Raw genomic sequence first — 25,979 nt, forward strand, 5'->3', positions numbered from 1 at the left:
CTTTTGGGATAGCAAGGCACCCAAAGACAAGGATTGGATAGAAGAGAATCAGAAGATCCTCAAGAGGCTCGAAGAGAACTTACAAGGGGGCCCGAATCACTAGAAGACATTTGTAGATAGGCACATGACAGAATGCAGCTTTGAAGTGGGAGACTTGGTGGTCTTGAGATTACACTCGTATCGACAATCCTATATTAAGAAAAGTGGAGCCGAAAAGTTGAAGCCTCGTTTCTTTGGTCCATACCGAATATCTAGGAGAGTGAGGGAGATGGTATATGAGCTAGAGCTACCAGGGGAGAAAAATTCATAATTTATTTCATGTCTCTTGCCTTACAAAGGCTTTGGGACAATAGGCTAACTCCTCCATAAAGCTGCCTCCATTAGACGAGGATGGGTGGTTGATTTTGGAGCCCGAAGAGATTGTGGCAATAAGGGAGAGATAATTGAGGAACAAGACTATTCGAGAGTACCTCATCAAGTGTTGAGCATTACCCTCCAAAGATGCTACATGGAAAAGAGAAGATATTCGGCAACACCCCAACCTACAATTGCTTGAGGACAAGCAATTTTAGGGAGGGAGGACTATAATGTCCCCTCTCGAATGATTGGCAAAGAGACGACTCATTAGCTCATTCTCAGCTTCCATGAGCTAGACTCGTAAAGGAGACAATAATGCCATGGGTTGTGATGACTTTATAAACTGATGTATTAGGAGACAATAATAAAAGTGTTGTGGAAAACTTTAGAAAAGAAAATAAAAATTAAAAGAAGAGGGAAATAAATTCAAATTGGAGAAAAGGAGGGAAGTTGGAAAAAGGAGAATTAAAAGAGAGGAAATCGATTTCCCTCTCATCATTATGAATTTACCTTTTTCGAGATTGGATTGGATAGCACAACATCCCATTCTTTCCTCAGATGAAAACCCTTGGAAGCAAATCACGTTTCAGTGGATGATCATCCACGATAGCCGAATTTGAGGAGGGATTACATGGATCTCTCATCAGATTTAACCATTAACGAAGATTATCTTGTTAGGAGAATCAATCGATATGAATTGTCTTGTCAAGGGATCGATATCCAACACACAAGTCTAGTAGTGGCTCATTTGTGGGAGGGTCTGAGTTCCACCTACCGATAGAGTCATTTGATGATTCCATGGTGGCAGGAGAGAATCAGTTGGGCCAAGTTTGAAGCCAGAGATCAATCTATAGCCAAAGACCCACTTGCATAGAAGGACGGAAATCGAAGGGCTTCATGGCTATAACAACATGTAAATAAAGGGATCGCGACTGTTGCCTAAAGGTTATTAGGCCAGAATAACTCCACACAGGCTCGTATCAGTTCGTTCTGGTTTGATCTTGGCCAACAAGCTTATGTGCAGACACGGGATGATAATATAGGCAAGATGGGGTTCAATCAGGGTCTTGGGAGGGACCGAAGCTAGCTAGTTGGCTGACCAGCAGGGATACCTTTGTTGTCCATTGCCACGTCATTGCATGGAGGATTGTCACTAAATGCAGGGTTTAGTGTGATCGATCTACTGATTGGAGTGACTGTTTATACATGCTAGGCCGGTCAATCCAATTTTGAGGACTTCGCATTGAAGAAAATGTTAATTTTCCACTTCTCTATGCTATATCAATTACTTTAGCCCAATTCACTTTTTCAATAAGCAAGCTTTTCCACAATAATTAATTCTTCCAATGATTAATAGTAATTGAAGATAGAATAGTAAATTCAATGACAATAGGAGACAATCAAGAACATTAACAAGAGACACCAATTTGGTCAAAGAAGGGGGAAAACCCTTTAAAATTCTTCTTCAATTAGATTGTCTTCAAATGTTCAACAGAGAGTACAATGAGCTCGAATCCATAAAAGAGAGTCCAAGTCAAAGACTTGACTTATCAACAAATCAACCAAGTTTCAATGTAGCAATGATGAAAAAGTCAAATCTGGTCAACTGTCAAAATCTGCAATATTGTCCAAGTCAACAGCAGTCAAATTGTGCCCTAACCAGTCAAAGTGAATGGCCAAGTCAGCCTTCCAAGAGTGCATTCAACAGTCCTCCAACTCGGCCTCAAATGCTAGTCAAAGTCAATCCAAGAAAGCTTAGTCAAAATCGGTCAAATGAGAAAGCTTAGTCAAATAACCCTCCAACTCGGCCTCAAATGCTAGTAAAAGTTAGTCCAAGAAAGCTTAGTCCAATAAAACTTAGTCAAACAACTCCAAATGCCTCGTTTTTTGTGCCAAAAGTTGCGGCCCATTGAGATAGAGATACCCCACAAAAATCGAACCAAAATGATGTCAAATAATCCTTGGTCAACGTTGGTCAAAGTGAAGATTACCTTTAGATTTTCGACCACCTGAAATTCTTCCTCCTCCTTGTCCACACGTGTGAAAAAGAGATGCCTCAGACCTATACAAACCAATTAGATTGAGAGAGAGAAGATGAGTTGTGTTGATATGAATTCCAAATCACATTGAGGTCACTTGTATTTATATGCGTTGGAGGAGGGGTCATTTAGCTTCTAGGCTGACTGGAACAAATGTGTCATTGTGGGCTTGACTTCAAAATACACTTTCCCTTATCCAAATTCAGTGCTTCAAAGATCAATTTGGGTCTGTTGTCGCGCGGATTGGCACGACAACGCTCAGACCGGGGGCCGTCACTCTGATCCCCGATCCCTCCGTTTAAGCCTGTCTCCCACGGCTAAGGGGGGTAGACCCTGTGAGATGATGAAGCCAACTGTCGACCAGTTGGCTGGGAGACACGAGATACGTTTAAGATAAGCACTAAAAAAGATTTAATTAATTTAGCAGACCAGTGCCTTAAGAGATTGTGGTTAAAACGATTACTTGTTAGATGATATAGAAATGTAAATCGTGAACAGCAATCATTTGTCATCGAAAGGTATCAGCTAAATCACATGACCAAAATGACATCCGGCAACTGAAAATTTTGAAAATAATGAATTCTTTAAACCACCACGAATCATTAACCAGATATCAATTTCGCATCTCGACTTGAAAATTTAGATCTCAGCATGAAAGATATAACATGATGATTCCCGAAAATAACTGGATCTGAAAATTTCCACAATATTTTTATATTTTTTCAATATTTTTTTTTTTTTTTGGAAAAGAAAATTTCTATGCTAAAACAAAATCTAAATCTAAAATCTAACTATAAAAATAAAACTAAGGCTAAAATTTTATAAATAATTTTTTTTTTTTTTTTCATATTTAAAAAACAAAATTTAAAAGCCTAAATTAAAATCTAAATAAAACGAAACTTAAACTAAATTAAAATCTACGTTAATTTAAATTAAAATCTAAAATTAAAACTAAAAAAAGGATTACAAAATCTAATTAAAATGAACCTTTTTATTTTTTATGTCAAAAACCAAACGATAACTTAACAAAAATTCATTTCTAGATTAAACTATGCAAAAAGGTTATAAATGGAACTATTTTCAAACTAAATAAAAAAAAAAACAAAAAACAAAAAACAAAAAAAAAAATCAAAATCGTGACTACATATAAAACAAATTAAAATCTAAAAACATCTACGCTAACTATGACTAGATGCTACGACGGCTTTAAAAATCAGAAAACCCTACAGCTCAAAACGCATCGAATTATAGCTCAAAAATCTGGAAAGAGAACGAGACTTACGCTGAATGAATTCACCCGACTACAAGGAAAATGAAACCCGGACTTACGATGAAATCGAAGAAACAAACACACGCGATGCCTCAGCCGCCGGAGGAAGGAACGTGACCACAACAAAACGCATCCAAAACTGGGCACGAATATTGCGTGGGAACCCTGAGACGCGTGACAGAACTCGAGGTTTAAACGTGCTACAGCCCACGGCTTTTTACGAGTTGATGAACACCTGTAACCCTGGTTCATACAAAGAAAATCTCACGCAGGCAAAGGATCATACAAAGGACCTTTCGAATGTTTCCCAAAGGATACGCATTAAATCAAATTTCCAGATTGCAGAACTAAAATGTGATCACAACAGTAAAAGTCGATTTAGCTGTCACCGTGCGTAAATTACGTGAATGAGATCTGAAGCCCACGCAAATATTTTTTAAGAGAAATCGGAATACAATTTAAGATATTACCTGGCCCGATGTAAATATGGTGGCGAAATTTTCAACGGACCTGTGTATACTGGCCCTGGACGCGTTTTCCCCTGCTGCCGGCGTGAATATATGGTCGATTTTCTGCGTGATGGCCGCTGTTTCGTTTGGAGGATTTCACGCTGGTCGTGGTGACAGTCATATCCAATCTTCACTGCAAGCTGGCTCAGAACTGAGTGTTTCGATTTGGCTTTGATTCGCTGGCTGAGCAGCTTTAGTTTGCTGATCAGACGGATTGAATACGTTCTCTTTTATCCAGCTAGTGTGCTGATGCATGAAATAATGTCCATCACAGTTTTAGCACATGCTTTCACAACCTCAGATCAGAAGTACGTGAGCCTGCAAAACCCTAGTCAGATATTCAGAAGAAACCCTAATGAAAACTGCAAAAATAAATTTGAAACCCTAGATTAGCTTAATAATTTACAGATTTTGGCCCTTTCACAGCCAGATTTAGCAATAAGAACAGGAAAATTTTCGAAATATCAAAAAAACTTGAATTCTGCTGTGAACAGAAAGAAATTCTCTCATGCAAAACAAGAAATAAACTTTAAATGATTAACCCAGGGCCAAAATCAGCTAGGCTCTGCAAAGAAGAGCCTGTGGGAGTCGGCTGGTTCAGCCTAGGACTTCCCCAAACGCCCACCAATATTCTTTACTAAAAGGTTTTCCTGCACATCTCAAGCAACCATCAGCAAAGAGAGAAAGAATGCTGCTAGATCTCAGGAAATAATGGAGATACCTGCCATTATTTCAGAAACCCTAGCAACACCCAAACCCTAGCAAGTGAACAAGATACATGTGCTCACAATACTCTAAAAACCAGCTATGATTAATGGCTGAAAACTGAAATATGCAGAAAATTAAAGATCTCACAGCAATTCCAAAGAGTAACACCAGCACGATTTGGACCCCAAAGTCTTCTTTTATTAACCAGAAATCAGATTACAAGAGAGCTTTTTCAGTACAGACTCACAGATCAGTTCCGATGAAATGACCCCTAGCACCCTACTTAAAGGAAATGCCTCCAACGGCTAGTTCGAGTGATCCATGTACAAATGATCTCGACCGTTGATGAGGATCAAGACATCTCTTGATCTCATCCGTCGATTTATTCACTTAAAATATTATTATTTTATTAGTTAGGGTTTTTGTTTTATTTTTTAATTTTTTATTATTTTTTATTCATTTTTTAATTTTTTAATTCATTTTAAAATGGATCATCGAACTAAGCCTTTGGAAAACATCACCTAGGACCTAGGACTTAGGACTCATGAGGGGATTTAAAACATTTTTCGACCCTCAGGACACATTACATCATGACTTTTACAATTTACATCTTAAGGGAGAAAACCCCTTTAACATAGACCCTCACAAATCACCCAGTTCTGCGACACAACTATAATCTAGCAGATCAACACACTAGGATTCTCCTAAGATTCCAATGAAAAAATCAATCCCGGCTTTGGGGTCAGGTTTGAAGGAAAACTCTGCCGATCCGTGGATCGGTGAGACGAAAAACCTTCCGGGACGTAGATTATCATCAGAAAGTTAGGTCCACCTAGGCAAATTACATACATGACTCATGTCTGCTAAGATTATTTACAATCAATACATGCAGACTGGGTTTACAATCAAAAAGATCAAGGTGCTGATGATGAGAGGATGGCACGGACATGCTGATCAGGTGCTGCCCCTTTTTGCCAAGAAAAGGGGGATGTACTGCATAGGTAGTTGACCAGTAGAGGTCAACAGGGTCCTCTTGGAAGGAGGAATCTAGTTCAATGATTGGAATTTGTCACTGAGCTGCCAAATTAACAGAAAAAGGTGACTGATATACCCTTAGGGAGTGCACGAGTTGAAAATAATTAAATGAAAATAAATAATATCAGAGAAACCATAAACATTGCGGAAAAGGCTTTTAAGCCTGAATGTATTTTATATTCACAAAGAATGATGATACAATATAAATACATCAAGCCATGTCTCCAGATAGTTGGTCTATCTTGGACATGCAATCTCTTGGTTGAGTAAATATCTCAACCACACACTAATCTAGGAAGCTAACTAGTTGAAGAGAAACTATCAACCAACTAGACCTCAACAAAATCCCAAGTATTAGGAACAGACTCATTCTAGAATTGATGAGCACATCAAAGACAAGTAGGAATTATATTATCCAAGTTTAATAATTTTATTATTTTGGACTTATTGATTGTGAGTATGAGGCTAACATTCCCCCCCCCCAATCATAAGTCCAGAGTAAGAACCTGGTACCATCTCCAAGTCTTCATGTTGAAACTACTGAGTTGAGCCTCAATGAAAAACTTCCAAAACTAGATGTCAAAAAGTCCAATATGAAGAGAGCAAACCAAGAGAAGTGAATCAACTACAAGCCTGGTACATCCCTGAAAATGCTTGACAACTCAATCTAATGCCAAACTACAATGCAAAAGGATCTATCTATCCTTTGTTGGGTCCAATGACCTTCTAAGTGAACAAAAATGCCCACACTAGCTTTCAATCAGCATCCCAATCGCTTGTCCACTGACAAATTTTGATTCCCACTAGAAAATTGTGTTGTTGTCGCAATTTTCAATCTGACAACCATCATCATCAATTTAATTTCAATTTCATCACCAATTTCCCCCCTTGTCAACTAAAAGGAGAGACCATAACCATTGCATTTGTTTTGAACTCCCCCCCTTTAGATGTAGGAGAGTTTCATTGTTGTACTCACCCTTTCAGGTGCATGAGAGTACTACGTTTTCACTATTGGCTGCAATATTTGTCTTCATGTGAGATTGAATTCTGCGGTAAAACATATACAATCATTTGATTGTAGATAATCACTCCCAAGGATCAATCCATACATAATTAATTTCAATCTGGCTGGTTGGTTTCGTTTGCAACATTTCTCTGACGAGTGATTCTTCTTGCCACAATGGTGACAGGGATGGAGATCAAAACAAGGATCTTCCATATGACCAGTTCTTTGACAATACTGACATTTGGCTTTTCGTCAACTTTCTCATTGATTTCTAATGTTGCTTGATCAAGATATCATCCATTGATGAACTTGATTGGTTTTGAATAATCAGGAATATGCGAATTGTTGTCATCTTTGTCATATCCTAAACCACGTCTATTTTTGTTACATTGGATTTCCTCCCACGGTTTGATGATTGGCTTTGAGCAATAAGGTTGAACTTGATCATGTACAACTTCTACACTTGAAGTTGTATCGTTGAGTGGCTTGGAATTATCTTCATCATTTGAAGTTGTGTTGTTCAATGGCTTATGAGCTGTTGCAGCTCATCACGTTGTAGCTTTGATTCAAGTTGGAGAAACTCAACCATTTCAAGTGCCTGATATAGATGCCTTTTAATATCAGCAAGAGTGGCTTTGTTGATTTTCACTGTGTTCTCAGCAGCGGCTAGGATCAAATTGTTCACAAACTCTAACAATTGAATACTTTGCTCCATTTGAACTCGCTCGTTTGAACTCTTGAACTCGTTCACTTGATTTTAACACTTCTTTGATTTTCATGCTCGCTTGATCTTAGATTTGTGCTTTGCTTCTTTCAATTTCACGTTCACTTGATTTCATTTTAACAAATTTAAGGTGTCAACTACCACCGGAAATGCACCCAAGTTAATGATTTTACAATGAGTAGATGACAAGTTCAAATGACTTCTCTTGAAAGAACTCAACCTCCTACCAATTCTGACTTAATGACTAGCTTGGGTGTCGACTTCAACCGAGAATGCACCCTTTTTGCTAGAACACAAACATTTCTTGGACTTTAACTCATCTTCACTAATTATTCTCAACTTGACTTGGACTTAAATTTTGACATTTACATTCATAACTTTGACTTGACTCAACTAACAAAATAACTTCATTACACAAATAAGACTGGCTTAATGAATTTTAACTCTCAACTGTTTTTAAAATGTATGATCACTCATTTATATCTTTGAATACAAAATAACCTCCCTCTAAAACATCACTTTAACGAAAAATCCACTTATCACTCCAATATGCTTCAAATCTTGTTAAAGCACTTTTAATATGCTCCTCCAAATACTTCTTTCTTTTTAAAGCTTAACTTTAAAAGTACTCTATAAAAAATCATGCCACTTATTTATGTATATAAATAATTTCTTAGGTAGGAAATATACTCCATTAAAAGTGGACGTAAGAGTGTTGTAAAATGTTCGACTTTGGATTTTTGCTTTGCATGATGGAGGAGGGAGCACGAATAATTGAAGGAGGGCATGCATTAAAATATGAATCGACGCATCAATGCTTCAACGCAAGTATTCAAATCTTAAAAATAATACCTTTGATACTAGCAGTCAGTGATGGATCTTCCTCCACGCTTGTTCAATATTCTATTTATGCAACAATGACTTCACGACTCCTCGTTTGATTATGGAGTATCAATTTGAACGCTTGGTACTCCACGACAAATCAGTCAAACAAGCTCCACTATGATATTCTTTATCAAGAAGCATTTTTAACGCGCAAATTCCTTAATGCAGGTACTCCGGGCAGATTCTTCAATGCAGATTCCTTTCACACTTGAATTTGTTCTTTTGTGCATGAAAAATGAAGCTAATTTATTAGAACCATTGGCTGAGAACTGGATCTATTGTGTTGCAGCCTGAAGGATAGGGTTGTTGCAAAGGCTAGAGTCACCATAAATATAAAATCAAAGAGTGGAGCCACTTGTTGTCACTTAGCATTTGTCGAAGAAGGGCAAAACATGTTGGCCACACACTGACTGATCTCCACAATGATCTCCACATAGGTGCTTCCTTAGGTGGCTTCACGCAGGTCGCAGGTCGTAGGCTCCTTATGGTGTTGTTTCTAATCTATCACAACTCTTTCTACACGGAATCAATAACATATATCCATAATAGCTCTACAGTATTGTACAACCTCGGGCCTTGCCTCTGTTGTTACCAAGCACATCGAAGTTATTGACTACGCCAACGGATTACATTCAGTAATCTTACCCCTACGCTGAGCTGTCAATACCGATAGCAAATTCAACACAGGTCAATGACATGCAATGCGATCAATTTCTCATTAAGAGGAATAGTTAACCTCTGTTCATTTATCGCTCGATCTGACCTCTTCCGGGCAAAGAAATTTACAAAGAATCATGTATGCTCTTGATAGCCTTCATAACATAGACCTTTGTGTTTCTATAAACAAAACTTGATCACAGAAGGCAGATTTCAGGATTAAGAAGGAAGTGCAAGCATCCTTGCTTCTCAAAGATAGATCTTAGTGCTTACTGATCCAAGCTCAAAACAAAGCCTAACTGAATCAACTCTTGAACATACTGCAGCGGGAGCCTTACAACATGAAAAGCATTCCAAAAAAAATCGACTCTCTTCAAAAATACTCGATTCCTCTTAGTTGCTACAAACAGAAAATGAAAACGGTGTCTATGTCAAAAGACTTTGTATTGTAGGTTCTAAGACCTGTAAAACACGGTAATCGATACCTAAACTTTCGGCCCTTTGTCTTATCTCACGGTCATGATCGAAGCTAAACAACGAAATCTCCCAACGTAAGTTGATCGCAAGACTACCGAGGTTGTGCCCGACTCTCGGTGCTGATGTACAACGTTAGGACCATCATGACAAAACAAAACTTACTAGACAAAACAAAACTTGATTTCTGCAAGAAGCAATGACTTCTTTACAAAATCTCATATTTGAATTTCATGTAGACCATACGCTCAGAAACTCTGTCCCTCATGATTCTCACACATTAATCTCATAATAGCAAGATCACAGACATAATTTTATGGCAGAGAAGAACACTAAAATTTGACAGCTCCAACAATTTAATGCAGTGATTCAACATACAATTTCTCAAATTCTCTTACCCAAGAGCTCTGATACCAAATGAAAATAAATAATATCAGAGACCAGAAACATGGCAGAAAAGGATTTTAAGCCTGAATGTATTGTATATTCACAAAGAATGATGATAGAATATAAATACATCAAGTTATGTCTCGAGATAGTTAGTCTATCTTGGACATGCAATCTCTTAGTTGAGTGAATATCTCAACCACACACTAATCTAGGAGGCTAACTAGTTGGAGAGAATCTCTCAACCAACTAGACCTCAACAAACTTCCAAGTAATACAAACAGAATCATTCTAGAATTGATGAGCACATCAAAGACAAGTAAGAATTATCTTTTCCAATTTTCATAATTTTATTATTTTGGACTTATTGATTGTGAGTATGAGGCTAACACGAGTGAGTAGGAGCTTGTTGAGACAAGCCAAGAGGTGGCTGGAGGAATATAGTGTGAGATCATGGCTCAGGAGGGTGGACTGCAGCCACACCCAATTGGAGATACTCACGTGGAGCATCAAGGGCATTCTACACGAATTATGGATCGCTTGAAGGTTGATAGTGTCGTGACAACCCTCTAAAGAATCAAGTCACCTAGATCCTCTTCTCCAGGCTAGATCAGCCATTCCAAACTTGCTGGCAGCTTCAAGACATAACAAGCCATTGCTTATTATATTTGCTAGGCATGTGTATCTAATTTGCTTCTTGAAATAACAATGCAGTGGGTTTTACTTCAATATATTTCTGGGGTGTTGTACTCTTTTATTTGTTTGCATTGAATGCACATAAATCTTTCTAGATCAGCCATTCTGAACTTGTTGGCAGCTTCAAGACATAACAAGTTGTTGTCGCGCGGATTGACACGACAACGCTCAGACCGGGGGCTGTCACTCTGATCCCCAGTCCCTCCGTTTAAGCCTGTCTCCCGCGGCTAAGGGGGGTAGTCCCTGTGAGATGATGAGACCAACTGTCGACCAGTTGGTTGGGAGACACGAGATACGATATAAAAAGCACTAAAATGATTTGATTAATTGAGCAGACCAGTGCCTTAAGATATTATTATTACAATGATTACTTGTTAAATGATAAGAAAGATGAACCGTGAACAGCAATCATTTGTCATCAAAAGGTATCAGCGAAATCACATAACCAAAATGATATCCAGCGACTGAGAATTTTTTAGAAGATAAATGCTTAAAACCACCACGAGTCATGAATTATTAACCAGACATCGTATTCGTATCTCGACTTGAAAATTTTAGATCTCAGCATAAAAGATATAACGATTCCCAAAAATGACTGGATCTGACGAAGAGAATTTTCCACAAAAAAAAATTTAAATCTTTTTTTTTTCTAATTTTTTATTTTATTTTTATGTCATAAAAAATCTAAATCTAAAATTTATGAAAAACTTTAAACATAAAATCTAATTAAAACAAAAATTAAATCAAAATCTAATTAAAACGAAGCTTAACCCTAAACTAAACTTTTAAAAAATAAATTGAAATCTAACTAAAGACAAATCTAAAACATAAAATAAAACTATACAAATATTTAATCTAAAGTCTAAAAGCTTAAATAAAATCTTTTTATTTTTATTTCCTTTTTTATTTTTTATTTAAAATACAATCAAACATACCCTAAGCTATACTAAAAGGAAATAATTTAAAATCGAATTACAAAAATTAAAATCGTAACCATAAACTAAACTAAGGACTAAAAACAAAAAAAAATCTAAACGAATTTAAATCACAATAACTACAAACTATACGCTACCCTAACTAAACCTACGCCAGGCTTAATCGACATCATTCATGCAACCACGCCAATATCTAACATATCTAACACGCATTATATTGACAGAAAAAAAAAATTTCGATTTTACCTGCTCCGTCCGCGTGAGCCAAATTCGATTAACTGTTCTGCGTAAATGGGAATGGCGCCCATGCACTCAGGATTTTCGATTTCTCTTGTCTTTTGCTGGCGTGAATAAAGTTTCGATGCCCACGCAAATGTAGAATAGGAATACGTTTCAAGATATCACCTGTGCAATACGTTACCTGAAGACGGCAGCGACAGTGCGAAACTCACCTGAAAAATGCCCTTTCGATGCGTTTGTGGTTTCTTCTGTCGGCGGAAATGCTTGGCTGTGCAGACGCTATTCAATGGTATCGAAACTGACTATGCAAACTGGCTTTGTTACGCCCACGCAGCAGAACGCAGTGATGGTGGTCTTGAATACGCAGGCTTGATGGAACATCCTTCTGCCGGCGTATATAAAAAAAAAAATTCGATGCCCACGCGTTCTTTGGATTTTCAGAACCTTATATGCAGAAACGATAGATCTAATAGAAGTTGAGATTGCAAACAAACCACAATGATACTAGGCGTAAAACTCTTAAACGCTGTTTCTGAGGCATAAATAAGATAAAATTTGAAATGCTTATTTGCTGGATCCGCTGGCTTTACAAACTCGGACACCCAATGGCGGCGAAAGGGTGAATAGAGATCCGCAGGCAGCTGAGGGAGATGCGGATAGCCACCAGCGAAGAGGAAAAAATCTGAGATTGACTATGGTGACGAATCGTAACTGCTGTTGCCGGCGGTAAATATGGCTCTTATGATATGACTCATGAGAAATCCGTGTGGAAACTGCTCGAAATGCAGACAGAGACGCCTCTGGCAAAATCCTTCAAAACATTAAATGATTTTGATGTGAGCACTGCGCAGATATGTACACAATCGAAGAACCCAAGGAACCGAAACGATGATACTCAGCCGGAGGAAGAAAATGCGTGAATGATCTCTGACGGCGGTCCTGCAATTGCAAGGAGACAAAACCCTAATGAAAATTGAACAAAAATCTGAAACCCTAGAACAGAAAAAATTGAAACCCTAAGACAGCTGATTAATTTACAAATTTGGCCCCTTAATAGCCAGATTCATGAATAAGCACAGAAATATTTTAAAGAACAGAAATTTCAGGTTTTCACTGTGAAGAACTTCAGAAAATCTCTCATGCAAATTAGAAAAATAAACCGAATGATAGACCCAAGATCAAATCCAACTGGGCTTAGCAAAAAATGCTTGTGGGAGTTGGCTGGTTCAGCCGAGAACTTCCCCGAACGCCCACAAAATTTCCCTCAATGATGTTTTCTGCACAGCTCAAAACCACTGTCAATAAAGAGGGCAAAAATGCTGCTAGATCTCAGGAAGTAATGGAGATACCTGCCATTACTTCAGAAACCCTAACAGCACCCAAACCCCAGCAAGTGAACAAGATACCTGTGCTCACAATACTCTACAAAAAACTATTATTAACGGCTGAAAATAACATATGCAGAAAATGAAACAATCTCACAGCATTTTAAGAGAGTAACACCAGCAAGATATGGACCCCAAAGTCTTCTTTTATTAACCAGAAACAAATTTACAAGAGAGCTTCTTCAGTCTTGACTCACAATTCCGATGATCTGAAATGACCACCTAAGACCCTATATAAAGGAAATGATCCCAACGGCTAGTTCGAATGATCCATGTAGAAATGATCTCGACCGTTGATGAGGATCAAGACATCTCTTGATCTCATCCGTCGATTTATTCACTTAAAATATTATTTTATTTTATTTTTTAAATTTTTAAATTTTTAAATTTTTTATTATTTTTTATTTATTTCATTTTTTTAATTTTTAAATTTTTTGAATTTTTTATTATTTTTTATTTATTTCATTTTTTAAATTTTTTATTATTTATTATTTTATTAAATTTTTAAATTTCTTAATTTTTATTTATTTTATTATTTTATTTCATTTTTTAAATGGATCATCGAACTAAGCCTTTGGAAACATCACCTAGGACCTAGGACTTAGGACTCACGAGGGGATTTAAAACATTTTCAACCCTCAAGACACATTTCATGATGACTTTTTACAATTTACATCTCAAGGGGACAAACCCACTTAATACAGACCCTCACAAAACACCCAGTTCTGCGACAAAACTATAATCTAGCAGATCAACACACTAGGATTCTCCTAAAGTTCTAATGACAAAATCCATCCCGGCTTTGGGGTCAGGTTTGAAGGAAAACTTTGCCGATCCATGGATCGGTGAGACGAAAAACCTTCCGGGACGTAGATTACCACTAGAAAGTTAGGTCCACCTAGGCAATACACATACACGACTCATGTCTGCTAAGATTATTTACAATTCATACATGCAGACTGGGTTTACAATCAAAATGATCAAGCTGCTGATGACTGCAGGATGGTACGGAAACGCTGATCAGGTGCTGCCCCTTTTTGCAAAGAAAAGGGGGGTGTACTGCATGGGTAGTTGACCAATAGTGGTCAACACAAGCCATTGCTTATTATATTTACTAGGCATGTGTATCTAATTTGCTTCTTGAAATAACATGCAGTGGGTTTTACTTCAATATATTTCTGGGCTGTTGTAGTCTTTTATTTGTTTGCATTGAATGCACATAAATCTTCAAGAAATCCACATATTAATATCAACTGTCGGAACCTAAACATAACCCAGCAAGTAAGAAACGATATAAATCTGAGGCAGCAGCTGGCCTAGGACATTTCACCTGCATGCTCCCACTCCTAAAGCTTGCTACAGAGGGGAGCATGTTCCCAAATGATTCCCGGTGCTCTCAAAAGATTCTTATTTCTATACCACAGGAACCCAATAAATTGTTGCATAGACATGCTATGTATGGATATGCTCATGTGTGTCCCCCAATGCAATGTAGAAGACTCACTAAGCTAAACAAATAAAATCTAGCATTCTTGTGTCTTCTTCTTCTACATGGATATTTCTGGTCATATTTCTAGTCTCTTTGAGATATTTTGGTCTTTAGTGGACATTAATAGAAATAACATTCTGAAGAATATTAGGTTCTGTTCCCCTTTAATTGTTTGATAGGAAATATTGGTCTTAAGTAAAAATAAACATTATCATCATCACAAATTCAATTTCATTCTTTATATTGTAATAAATTATGCTTTGCCTTCTGTTTTTGGGGTCACCTTGAGTAATCCATTCATCATTTATACGATGTGAATCGCATACCTGAAAATACTCCATTAATTGCTGTTGTGATCGTATTGATAGCAATAGAGCCTCTAACTTTTCTTCAAATTCTTCTGCTTGAACTGCACAAACATCAAAATAGTAAAATAAATTTGGGACAAATATTCTAGCAATTTCAAGAAAATGAACATAAACACTAACTAAAGCATTCAATGTGACATAATAAAACAGTAGTTTATCATAAATGACAGAAATGATCTCTAAGGAATTTCACCAAACAAGTGTGAGTATATATGATGCTAAGACAGCATGAAATAAAGAAATTGTGTGTCCATATTTGAGTGAGGGGTAGTCTATCTCGCTATTAACTTAAAATTGAAGTTTTATCAAATAGCATACAGTTACCCAATCACCGAAATGCTTATTTAGTGGTAATCAAGATATTCTACAATTGGTTGGTTCAAAGGAAATTGTAAATGTGCCAACAAATGTTTAATTGTTTATTTTAATGGAGGATACATCATTGTATAACGCATGGATGTACAAATACGCATCCAAAATGTCAAATGATGCAATTGGATATTCCAGTGCTTATTTGTGAATATTTGATTAATCATGATTCATTAATAATAAATATTACTATTGTTTAATACTCTCTCACACACACATGTTGAGAGGGGTTGGTTTGTTATCTCTTGAAATTTGGGTGGTCTCTTCAACTGTGCTCGATATTCATTCCCTTGTCTTCGTTGAACCTTGTTCAACGGCTAGGCTGTAATCTTGCTAACGGAAATATTAAGTGAATAACATAAACATGCACTATAACAACAACTAGGAAATTCAACATGTTGACCACTACGTGTCAACGACCCCATAGCAATACACCCCCTCTTTCGCAAAAGGAATAGCATCTGATCGATGTGTTTGTGTCATCCAACTATCATCATCAACCCGATTGTCATGTTATAATGTAAACCCATTATGCATATATGTGATGTAAATAATCTCAGTAGATTTGTGTCATGTATGTAATTGCCTAGGTAAACCTATTTTTCTAGTAACAATCTACATTCCGGGAGGTTTTTTGTCTCACCAATCCATTTTTGGATGGTCGGCAGAGTTTTCCTTCAACCTTACCCCAAAGCCAAAATGAATTTTGTCACCAAGATCTTACGCGAGTCCTAGTGTTATAGATTGAGTCTGTGTAAAAGTGATTTGGGAATAATCCTAACTATTTGGTTAGGTTATTTTATTACAAATTGCTTAGTCTGTTGGATTATATTTGTGTCGCAGAAATGGGTAGTCTATGAGGGTCTATTTCAGATGGGTTTTCCCCAGGAGGTTTTTTGTCTCACCAATCCATTCTTGGATGGTCGGCAGAGTTTTCCTTCAACCTTACCCCAAAGCCAAAATGAATTTTGTCACTAGGATCTTAGGCGAGTCCTAGTGTTATAGATCGAGTTTGTGTAAAAGTGATTTGGGAATAATCCTAACTATTTGGTTAGGTTATTTTATTACAAATTGCTTAGTTTGTTGGATTATATTTGTGTCGCAGAAATGGGTAGTCCGTGAGGGTCTATTTTAGATGGGTTTTCCCCCTTGAGATGTAAAAAATGCAAAAATCATGACATAAAGTGTCTTGAGAGTTAGAAAAATAATTTATCCCCTCATAGGTTAATTAATTAAATTTTATGGACAAAATTAATTAAAATCCTAAGCTATAAATTTAATTAATTATAGGTCCTAGGTAAATTTAAATTTTCTGAAGGCAAAATTCGTGGGTCTTTTAAAAGTTAAATTTTAAGAAGTCCAGGGACTAAGGTTAATTGATTATTTTGCTAAATTTTAAGCCTTTGGTCCCTGGGGTTAAGTCAAAGTCAAAATTTTGAGGAAATTAATTCAAAATTTTAATGTTTGAATTAATTAAAATGCATTTAATTGAAAATTTTGAAATTTCCTCAATATTTAAAATTTCGACGAATGAGCCCCGGATGCGGGTGGTTGAACGTGAATTAATGCGGATGCGACGGCATTCTGGCAGGTGGCTGAGCCACGTGGCCTTCCGCACTCTCACCTGCGGGAATTTAAGGAGGGCCTCTGCCTCGCGGCCAGCACCATTAATCCGCTGCGCGAATCGAGACCTTCCCTGTAAGTTTAATATCATGGCGCCGAGCCGTCAGCAAACAGCCATTCATGATTCTGCCTTTGAATTTCTCTTGCCACACTGCTGCAGCAGAGCCAAGCTCTCGCACTGCAACAAGGCGGCATTGCAGGCTTCTCAACTGTGTCGACCTGGGAAATGGGATTCATTTCTCCCACTCTATTTACTGCACCTTGCATTTCGATGCCTCAACCCCTATTTTGAATCCCCCTGCCATTAACAATATTAATTTGGCTACCCTCGTCCAGCTCCCAGTCTGTAACTTGGCCATCTTGGCTCACTCCTTACTACAGCACCCAACCCAGAGCAATATGCCACGACAGCGTCACCGCATGTGAAGCAGGCGCGAAGGTAGTCGCGGCAGAGCCATCCGCCCCCCTTCGCCTCTTCCCTCTGCTTCAACTTCCCCTTCGCCCTCCCCGCCCCCAGCCCATCCACTTCCCATTTCCATGGCAGTCATCCGGTAACCCGTAGCGAAGGAGGCCGAGCTCATCCTGGTGCGACTCGTCGGGCTGATGGGGCCACCCAGACGCCCATTCTCAGTGCTGCCACCCAGTCCGCTCAATTTCGTTTCCTTTGCTCCATGGACAGACCTGTCGTTATCGCCACCATCACAGTGGATTTCAGGGAGGAAGCTGGTGCGCACAATGATCCAGAACACAGCCCAGCGACGAACCTGGTTCATCCACCCCCCGACCATGTGCAGAAGATGCCGAGCGCCAGCAATCAGCAAGCTGCCAAGGTTCATCTGGCCACCAGCATACCGAAGGCTTCGAGCAGCAAGGCCACCAGCACTACCAAAGGCTGTCAGGATGAAGCCAGAGAGACACACGTCAACTTGGGTAGCAAGCAAGCAAAGCATACTGATTCAAGCGATTATGGGTGTCCGATTGTAGAGGAGAAGCCACCGTCTTAAGACACCTATCACATGCATGCAGACAGGTCATGTGTCCAGCTCGGACTTTTTAGTAGTTTGTCTTTTACTGCTGTTAATTTTGACAGTTAATTTTGAAATTCACCATGACATTTAAATTTTGGTTTTGGAGTTGTAGCCCTGCGCGTGTAAATGGCATTTTCTTTCTTTCGTCTTCGGACTGGTTTCCCCTACCGGGCAGTCTCATTTTAGTTTTGTTGTTTAAACTGGTCATATGGCTGTTCTAAACCCACAGAGGCCGGGGCCTCACTATAAATTATGTTTCCATTAATAGATTTAGTCTTACTTAGAAAAAAAAAAAATCGACGAATGAGATTAAAAGAAATTTTGATTCTCATCAACGGTCAAAATTACTTTGACAAGGATCACTCGAACTAGCCACTGGAATATTTGTCTTTAAATAGGAGGTCAGTTGTCAGTTGAGATCATTCGATCTTTCAGTCGTGTGCTAAGTGAAAGCTCTCTTGTAATCCTTTTTATGAGCAATAAAGAAAGACTTTGGGGTTAATTTCTGCCGGTGTTACTCTTCGTGGAAATGCTATAAGATGTGTTACTTTCATGCATAGATTTCCTTTTAGCCATTGATGATAGCTTTCTGAAGAGTGATTTGAGCACAGGTTTGAATGGTAATCTATGTTTTGAGTAATAATAGCAGGTATCTCTATTAGATCTAAATTTTATTATCATTTTCTCGCCCTATGTTGATAGTTGAACTGAGTTGTGCAGGAGATTCTTGATTTTTTTAATATCATTGGGCGTTCAGGGAAGTTTTCAGTTGGACCAGCCATCTCCCGATTCATATTTTATGAAGAGCCCAATTTGAATTGATCCCGGGCTTATCATAAGATTTTTACTGGTGATGCATGAAGGGTTTTGGGCGAAGCGCCTCCGTTTAAATTAAAATTTTCAAAATTTTTCTATGCTAAATTGATAAATCTGGTTTTAAATAGCCTAGATTATTAGATCTAGGAGCAGAGTTGGACTCACACTCGCCAAATCTAATAGATCTGTTATCCCTGTGCATAGATCTGTAAAAAAAAAAAAAATTGGTTTTTCTGACTTGGGTTTCTAAGGTTTTATTTATTTTTATATACCCGGGTTCTGGGTGTTTGTGTTTTCAAGAACAGGTTGCAGATCTGAAAGTGAAGTTTGATTTTGAAGCCAGATCTAGGCCCTGGAGGGTAAGATCTGGCCTCAAAACCAGCTTTTGCAGGGGCATTACTTGCAGTCCAAGGGTTTCTTAAAAAAATTTAAATGTGGAAGGGGCTTCGATTATAAATCTGAAATCAAAGCATATCAAGTTAATCTGGAAATTTCTGGGTTTTATTGGGCCACGATTTTCCATTTTGTTTGCTGCCTAGGATTTTCCAGCAAAATTATTTTTGAAATTTTTTTAGAGGGTTTTGTTGCCTTGGGTTTTATTCCTCTCCCTTGCTGTCCGAAATTGCTTAATCTCTCTCCATTCTACATAGCTCCCTTCCCACTCCTCAGCTTTCGCTTGCATTTCATCTACTGCTCTATCATAGCCTCTGCTCCTAAAACTGCACGCTACTATCACAGCCCCTTCCCTGTCCTCGCATTCTCCTTAAAACTCCAGCAGCTCCATCTTTCCTCTGAACTCATGCGGATACTCCTCCCGATTCCCTTTGATGTTGCAGCTACTTTGTTCCCTTTCCCTTCTGTCTACAACACTCAATAATCGACAACCCTGGCTTTTCTCCATACGCCGCCATAAATATCTGTTGCCATCTTCCGCAAGTCCATCATCCCTCTCCACCTGGGTATTTCTTCTCCTTTCCGCATACCTGCAAGCATACTCCCCATCGCAGCTCCATACCTCATCCTTCTTCCGCCATCGAGTTCTCTCTATCTGACCTACACAACAATCAACAAAAAACGCTTCGATTTTTTTTTTTTTTATTTTGGATGGTACGCGTATGGTGTTGGTTTAGGTTTAGTTCTTTTTCCTTTTATTTCTTTTAAATTTCATTTAGCTTAAGTTTCCATAGATAGTTCGATTTTGTCTTGTGAACTTTCATTGTTTATTTACAAAGAAATCTAAAAAGAAAACAAAAAATCTATCTTTTTGTTTATTTTATTTTTCAACTTTAAATTTGATTTGTTCTGATTTGGATTAAAAAAAAAAAAAAGATTTTAATTTGATTCTTATTTTATTTTTATTTGTTTCTTTTCCTTTATTTTTTAGGCTTCGATTTTTTGATTATTTGTTTAGCTTTTGATTTTTTTTTTTATTTTGTTTTGATCCTTTTATATTTTGACTTAATTTGTTTTCACTTCATATTTTTTTTATTTAAAATTTTAAAACTTAAAAAATCTAAAAAAATTTAAAAAGTCCTAAAAATCTAAAAAAATAAAAAATAAAAAATTCTAACATTAAAAGTCATAAAAAATTCATTTTATGCAACTAAAATTTGTTTTAAATCAAATTAAATTTTCACATCCAAAGGATTTTAAATTTTTATGTGGCCTCTGGCCCATAAATTTTTTTTACTGAATCCTGTTTTTTTTTTTTTGGTCACATTTAGTCTTGTTTAGCATATCAAAAAAATTCACCTAAAGAATAATTAAGTTGTCGATTTAAAATTTCTTCTTGGTGTCTTTTTGTGCTAAGGTAAAAATCTAAAAGAGAATTTTTGTCGTATTAGCATTTTCATTTCTCTATAGTTAGACAAGCTTGAAATTTTTATATATCTAAAGATTAACTATAGGAAAGTGGTAAATTTCCTAGATTTTGGGTCACTAAGCATAAATCTTTCAATTCTAGAATCTAAATCGGTTAGCATTTAAATTTCGTGGTTATTTAAAGTATTTGATCTCTTGAAATTTAATTGCTAAGACATTGTGCATCTTGCATCTATCTATCATCATTGCTTGAATTATTTAATGCTCGTTACATGTTAGACATTTTGTAAACATTTTCGAGCGATTGTTAAAGAATTTTATCGTGGAATTATAAATAGATTTCATATCTATGTTTCCTAAGAAGCAGTTGCTAATCGATTACTTGGTCTTCATTTTCCTAGCAAGATCGTTGACTCCATAAGGCACTGGTATTAATCAAATCCTAAGTCTTGCTAAATCTTAATCAAGTACTTGATTGCCTCGTTGTGTCTCCCGAACTGGTTGATTCCCAGCTAGTTTTTCTTTATTCCATTTTTCCATAGGGTCTACCCCCCTTAGCCTATTGTAGGGAGACAACTTAAATGGAGAGATTGGGGATCAGGGTGACAACCCCTGATCTGAGCATTGTCGCGGTGCCTAGACATTTTGTGCGACAACACAACACATACCCAGGAAATCAAACACAAGAGAAAATGCACCAAAACTCTAAGCCATTTTATTTATTTCTGAGCAAAATGGAGTACAAATGAGTATGGAAAGAGGAACCTGGGCTTGCTACAGCAAGCTAGGCAAACCCCAAGTTGGAATTGTGATGCCCAAGTGTTGGAATGACTCCACCAAAAACCTTTGCGCTGACCCAGAAAATTACTGCCACTTCTGTTGTAGATGCACTGAGATTTCGGCCCTCAAATCTACTCCAAAAATTCTACAAAATTAAATGTAACCTCTCCACACCAGCTCCAACAAAACCCAAAAATATCTTGTGGACCCAAGTGGTGGAAATGGTCCCAAAGTGAATTGCACCCTCCTCCAGTGATTTCTGCTACTGGTTGATGACTAGAACACTGATTTCTGCCAGAAATATTGCCCACAAAATTCTGTGAAATTAAACTTCGTCTCCTCTCACCAAACCCACAAAAACCCAGAAAGGGTTTGGGTTGAATCCAACATGCCCCGCTGACCCCCAAGAAGTGTGTGTGGCTCACTTGGCTGGGAAAATGCCTTGTAGAAAGAATCCTGTTGTAGGAAGCCAAATCAATTCCTGGGAAAATCTCCTCCAACCCCTGGAAATAACTCCTCCAAATCTCCTTATTTCTCCTTCGCCCAAACTCCCTAAATCTCCCTATCAAAATGTCTACGCAATAACTGTCCAGAAACCCCTGCGCAAGGCTTAAAATAGATAAATTCGACCCTCCAAAATGCAGCACTCTCGGCCCTGCAAATCACCAAGGAAAAACGCATCCTCCCTATGGATAAATCTCTGCAAATTCTCTGGCCAACTCCACAGTTGCTAACTTCTCTCAGCCCCTTCGAATTTCCTTCTGCGCCCTAAAAGAAGCAAATAGTCTACAATGTTGCTCCTAGAGAAGCCCTGAGATGGACTGCTTCTTACTCCCCTAGGGTGACACTCAAAGTTCACCGAAGGTAGAGGTGGAATTCCTGCTCAAAAATTCCTTGTGCTAAACAACACAATTGTCTTGGCTAAGCAGCTCAAGAGAACTAATGTTGAAATTGTAAAATGACCAAAGATACCAAAAGTGAGGCCCTCAAGCTCTATTTATAATTTGTTGGCCTCTTCTCCCCTTGTGGTCCCCACTCTCTCTCTCTCTCTCTCTCTCTCTCTCCTAATTCGCACTTCCTTTTCTTTTTTCTTTCTTCCAAGTGTGTGAGTTCCCTCCTTGGGTCATATTTCTCTTTCTTGTGACCCCCACATTCCACTAGCTCTGCAATTTTCCCTTTTTCTCTTAAGTCCCAAAACCGGAAATGTCCTCTCTTTCCAAAATTGCCTCTAATGTGGCAAATAAAAAATGAGGACATGACATAGGCCTTCTAGAGGAGGTGTAGAAATTTGGCATCCTATAGCCCCACCCGGTTTTAAGTTGTTTAACACATCAAGTTTAATGCCCAAACCCCATAGTTAATAGTTGAGATTAAACATGAATATAAATTCACTTAAAACACTAGAAGCTACCACTATTTACAAATCAGTGGATAATTTCACAAGCATGCATAGAAATTATGGACACTGAATTTTGGTCAATCATAGAACTTCGAAAAACCCTGAAGGGAAAACCCGTTTGAAGCAATTTACAACATTAAATACATCATAGCGTACTTATCTCTCCCCTTGAATTTCGGGCCAAATTCATAGAAACTCGTGCAATTGTTCAACAATCTCTGCCTTGAAAATTGGGCCACTATTCAGACTTTCCAGACTTAATTTGTGCCACAGTTAGCCTTCTCTACTCAGAAAAACATGCCACTGTCAGCAATCTCTGTCCTCAATTTGTGTGTTGTCAGACTGACAAAGTCTCCTCGATTTTCATGCCCTCTTCCCATAATTTTCTCCTCAAAATTCGGGCCACAGATCCATAATTTCAACCTTGAAATTCATGCTTGTAGACCTAAGGTTTCTCCTCAATTTTGGGCCACTGAAAGACCACAATTAATGTGTTGCTACAGCCTCGATTTCAGTGCTGGCGATGATTGCTTTAGTCCTCTCGATCTGCATGCCTGATTTCTATCCTATAAGCTCGAGCATGTTCTCCTTGGGATTCAAGTTATAGCATCTCTCCTCCTACTGCAAAACTCAGCTCTCTCAACTTTCTTCACCTTCAGCAAAACTCTCCTCTTCTCCAAAGCTACACATGAAGAATGAATGTCTCCTTTGCCTTTTAAATTTGTCCCCCTTTTAGTCTCTGTAATGATGAGAAACCCTATCCCTATGATCAAGGGCTAAGATTAGATCTCAACTTCTCTTGATCAAGGGTGGAGATCTAATCTCACACTAACCCCCGCTCATGTCTCCCCCTTCATTAATGAGCCCCTCTAGTCACTTTAACAACTTTTTGTACCATGTACCTTTTTTTCAAAGAGCCACTACAATATGGTAAAGTACAATGTACTTTTAGAACCTCATCAAGTGACTACAATGTCACGACTTTAATGAAGCGAACAAAGTTCCTTCTTAAGATTAATTACTCTAGAATACTTGGAATATCAAGATATCCATGAAGATATAAATATTATATATAAAAATGAATAAGAATGAATGATGATGGATTACAATGAGAACGAGAGGCTTGCTTATATACCACACAAGTGTCTCTTCATGAAGAGTCATGTCTTATTAGACATGCCTCTTCAACCTAATTACTACTTAACTAATAATTAATTATGATTATTATCATTTACATTATATTTATATTATTTATATATTTTATTCGTTACATTTCCTCCTTCCTCAAAGAGCTTTGTCCTCAAAGCTTGTCGATGAAAAAAGGCTTGATCTCTTTTTCAGCTTTGAAAGTCTTTCTCTCTTGGAACAATCATCTTTGTCGATACAAGCTGATATGATCTTCTTAGTGACAAACAAAATTGTCGCACTGAGAAGGGATCAGACCATCCCAAATTAATCTTCTGTATAGCATTCTGATCACTAAAATTTTGTAATGACTTGTCAGCATAAGACGGAATTGATGTTACGTCGTTATTCTCTGAAACATTAATTTTTTGTCTTGGTTCTGACTGGTTCAAATATGTAGCATGGTTGATTCGTCTGTTCTCATGATTCGAATGCCGATATGGAACTTTTTTGGTTTGATTTCTCCTTACTGGGCATGTGCCAATTTTTATATTTTCTTCTGGAAAAGATGTTGTTGAGATGGTTATGGAACATTCACTTAGGATGTTCATTGTTTGAACTGCAACATCTAAGTGTGTCATTTCTTTAACTGACTTGTCTTTTTGAGTTGTCATATTCACTCGATCAGTATTTGTTGTTTTGTCATCAACTTGAATTCCTGCATTTGATGCTTCTTTCTCGATAAGTTGTTGTACCTTGTTGTCTAATGACTTCTTATCCTTCTTAAGTTTCTTAATTTGCTACAATAATGTTTCGCTATGGCTTTTAAATCGAGAAACTTCTTCACTTTTGTCAACATTGATTTTGTCAATTTCTTTTTGCATATTTTTTAATACCTTTTTACCTTCTTGAGACATTACTTTTGAAATATATGAGATATCTTCTGGTGTTACTGAATTTGGTTTTAGTGTAAAATCTTAGAGCCTTATTTTCTTCTTCTTGTAAGAAAATGTTAAAAACTACTTCTTTGTATTTAGAATAAAGGAACCTAGAGTTTCCATCCAAGGTAACCCCAAAACAATGTCACTATCAATGTCACTATCGTAAAAACATAAGGTTTTCATAGTGAATTTTGAGGTAAAAGTGTAATCTCCAATAATTAGGTGTAAATTGCTTATATCGTATTGTTTGCCACAAATATTTGTTTCAACTATATTTGATTCAGGAATCACCAATTGGTTAGCGCATTTAGGACTAACATAATTACTTCTTTCAACAACTATGATGTCTCTTCCTGCAAGCGATCCTTTAATTTGAAATAATGTATCAACATATTTACCAAAGGTTTCAGGAAACCTTTCATTACTAGTCTCCATTTTACTCTTTAAATATTAAATACCTTTTTAAATCACTCCTTTTTTTATAATAATTTTTTTTTCTATATAAAACCCTTTTTTCTTTTCTTTTCCTTTTTTTTCTTTTTTTTTTATTATATATATTCTCTTAATTTATAAAATATATTTCCACTTCTCTCTTATAAAAATCTAATATATATATATATATATATATATATATATTTCAAATATTCTCTTCTTCTTATTTTTCTCACTCTTTTAATAAAAATTTTTATATAATAATAATTTTTTATATATAATTATAAATTATATATGTTATATAATTTTAATTTATATATATTATAAAATTATAATTATATAAAATTTATATATACTTTTTTGAGACCCACTTTTCCTTTTATATGTAACTATATAAGGCTTATATAGTATCCTTTTTTATAATTATAATAATATTTTTTTCTTAGAAAATTTGGATGAGACGTGACTCTTGGTACGGTCA

At 37.1% G+C, this 25,979-nt stretch overlaps 1 protein-coding gene across 6 annotated transcripts in view; it reads right to left on the reverse strand.

Annotated features, from left to right (window-relative positions):
- Nucleotides 1–25,979, reverse strand: part of LOC149203713 (uncharacterized) — a 554,312-nt gene that overhangs the window by 217,230 nt on the left and 311,103 nt on the right. For all 6 annotated transcript variants that reach the window (XM_089403546.1, XM_089403545.1, XM_089403544.1 and 3 more), the window contains one exon: nt 15,123–15,205. In XM_089403546.1, coding sequence (XP_089259672.1) covers nt 15,123–15,205 — 83 coding nt within the window. The remainder of the gene's footprint in view (nt 1–15,122; nt 15,206–25,979) is intronic.

This window comes from Pinus tabuliformis, chromosome 2_1 (assembly GCF_031772625.1).
Source record: "Pinus tabuliformis cultivar Carrire ecotype Pingquan chromosome 2_1, CPIR1, whole genome shotgun sequence".
Taxonomy (NCBI): Eukaryota; Viridiplantae; Streptophyta; class Pinopsida; order Pinales; family Pinaceae; genus Pinus; species Pinus tabuliformis.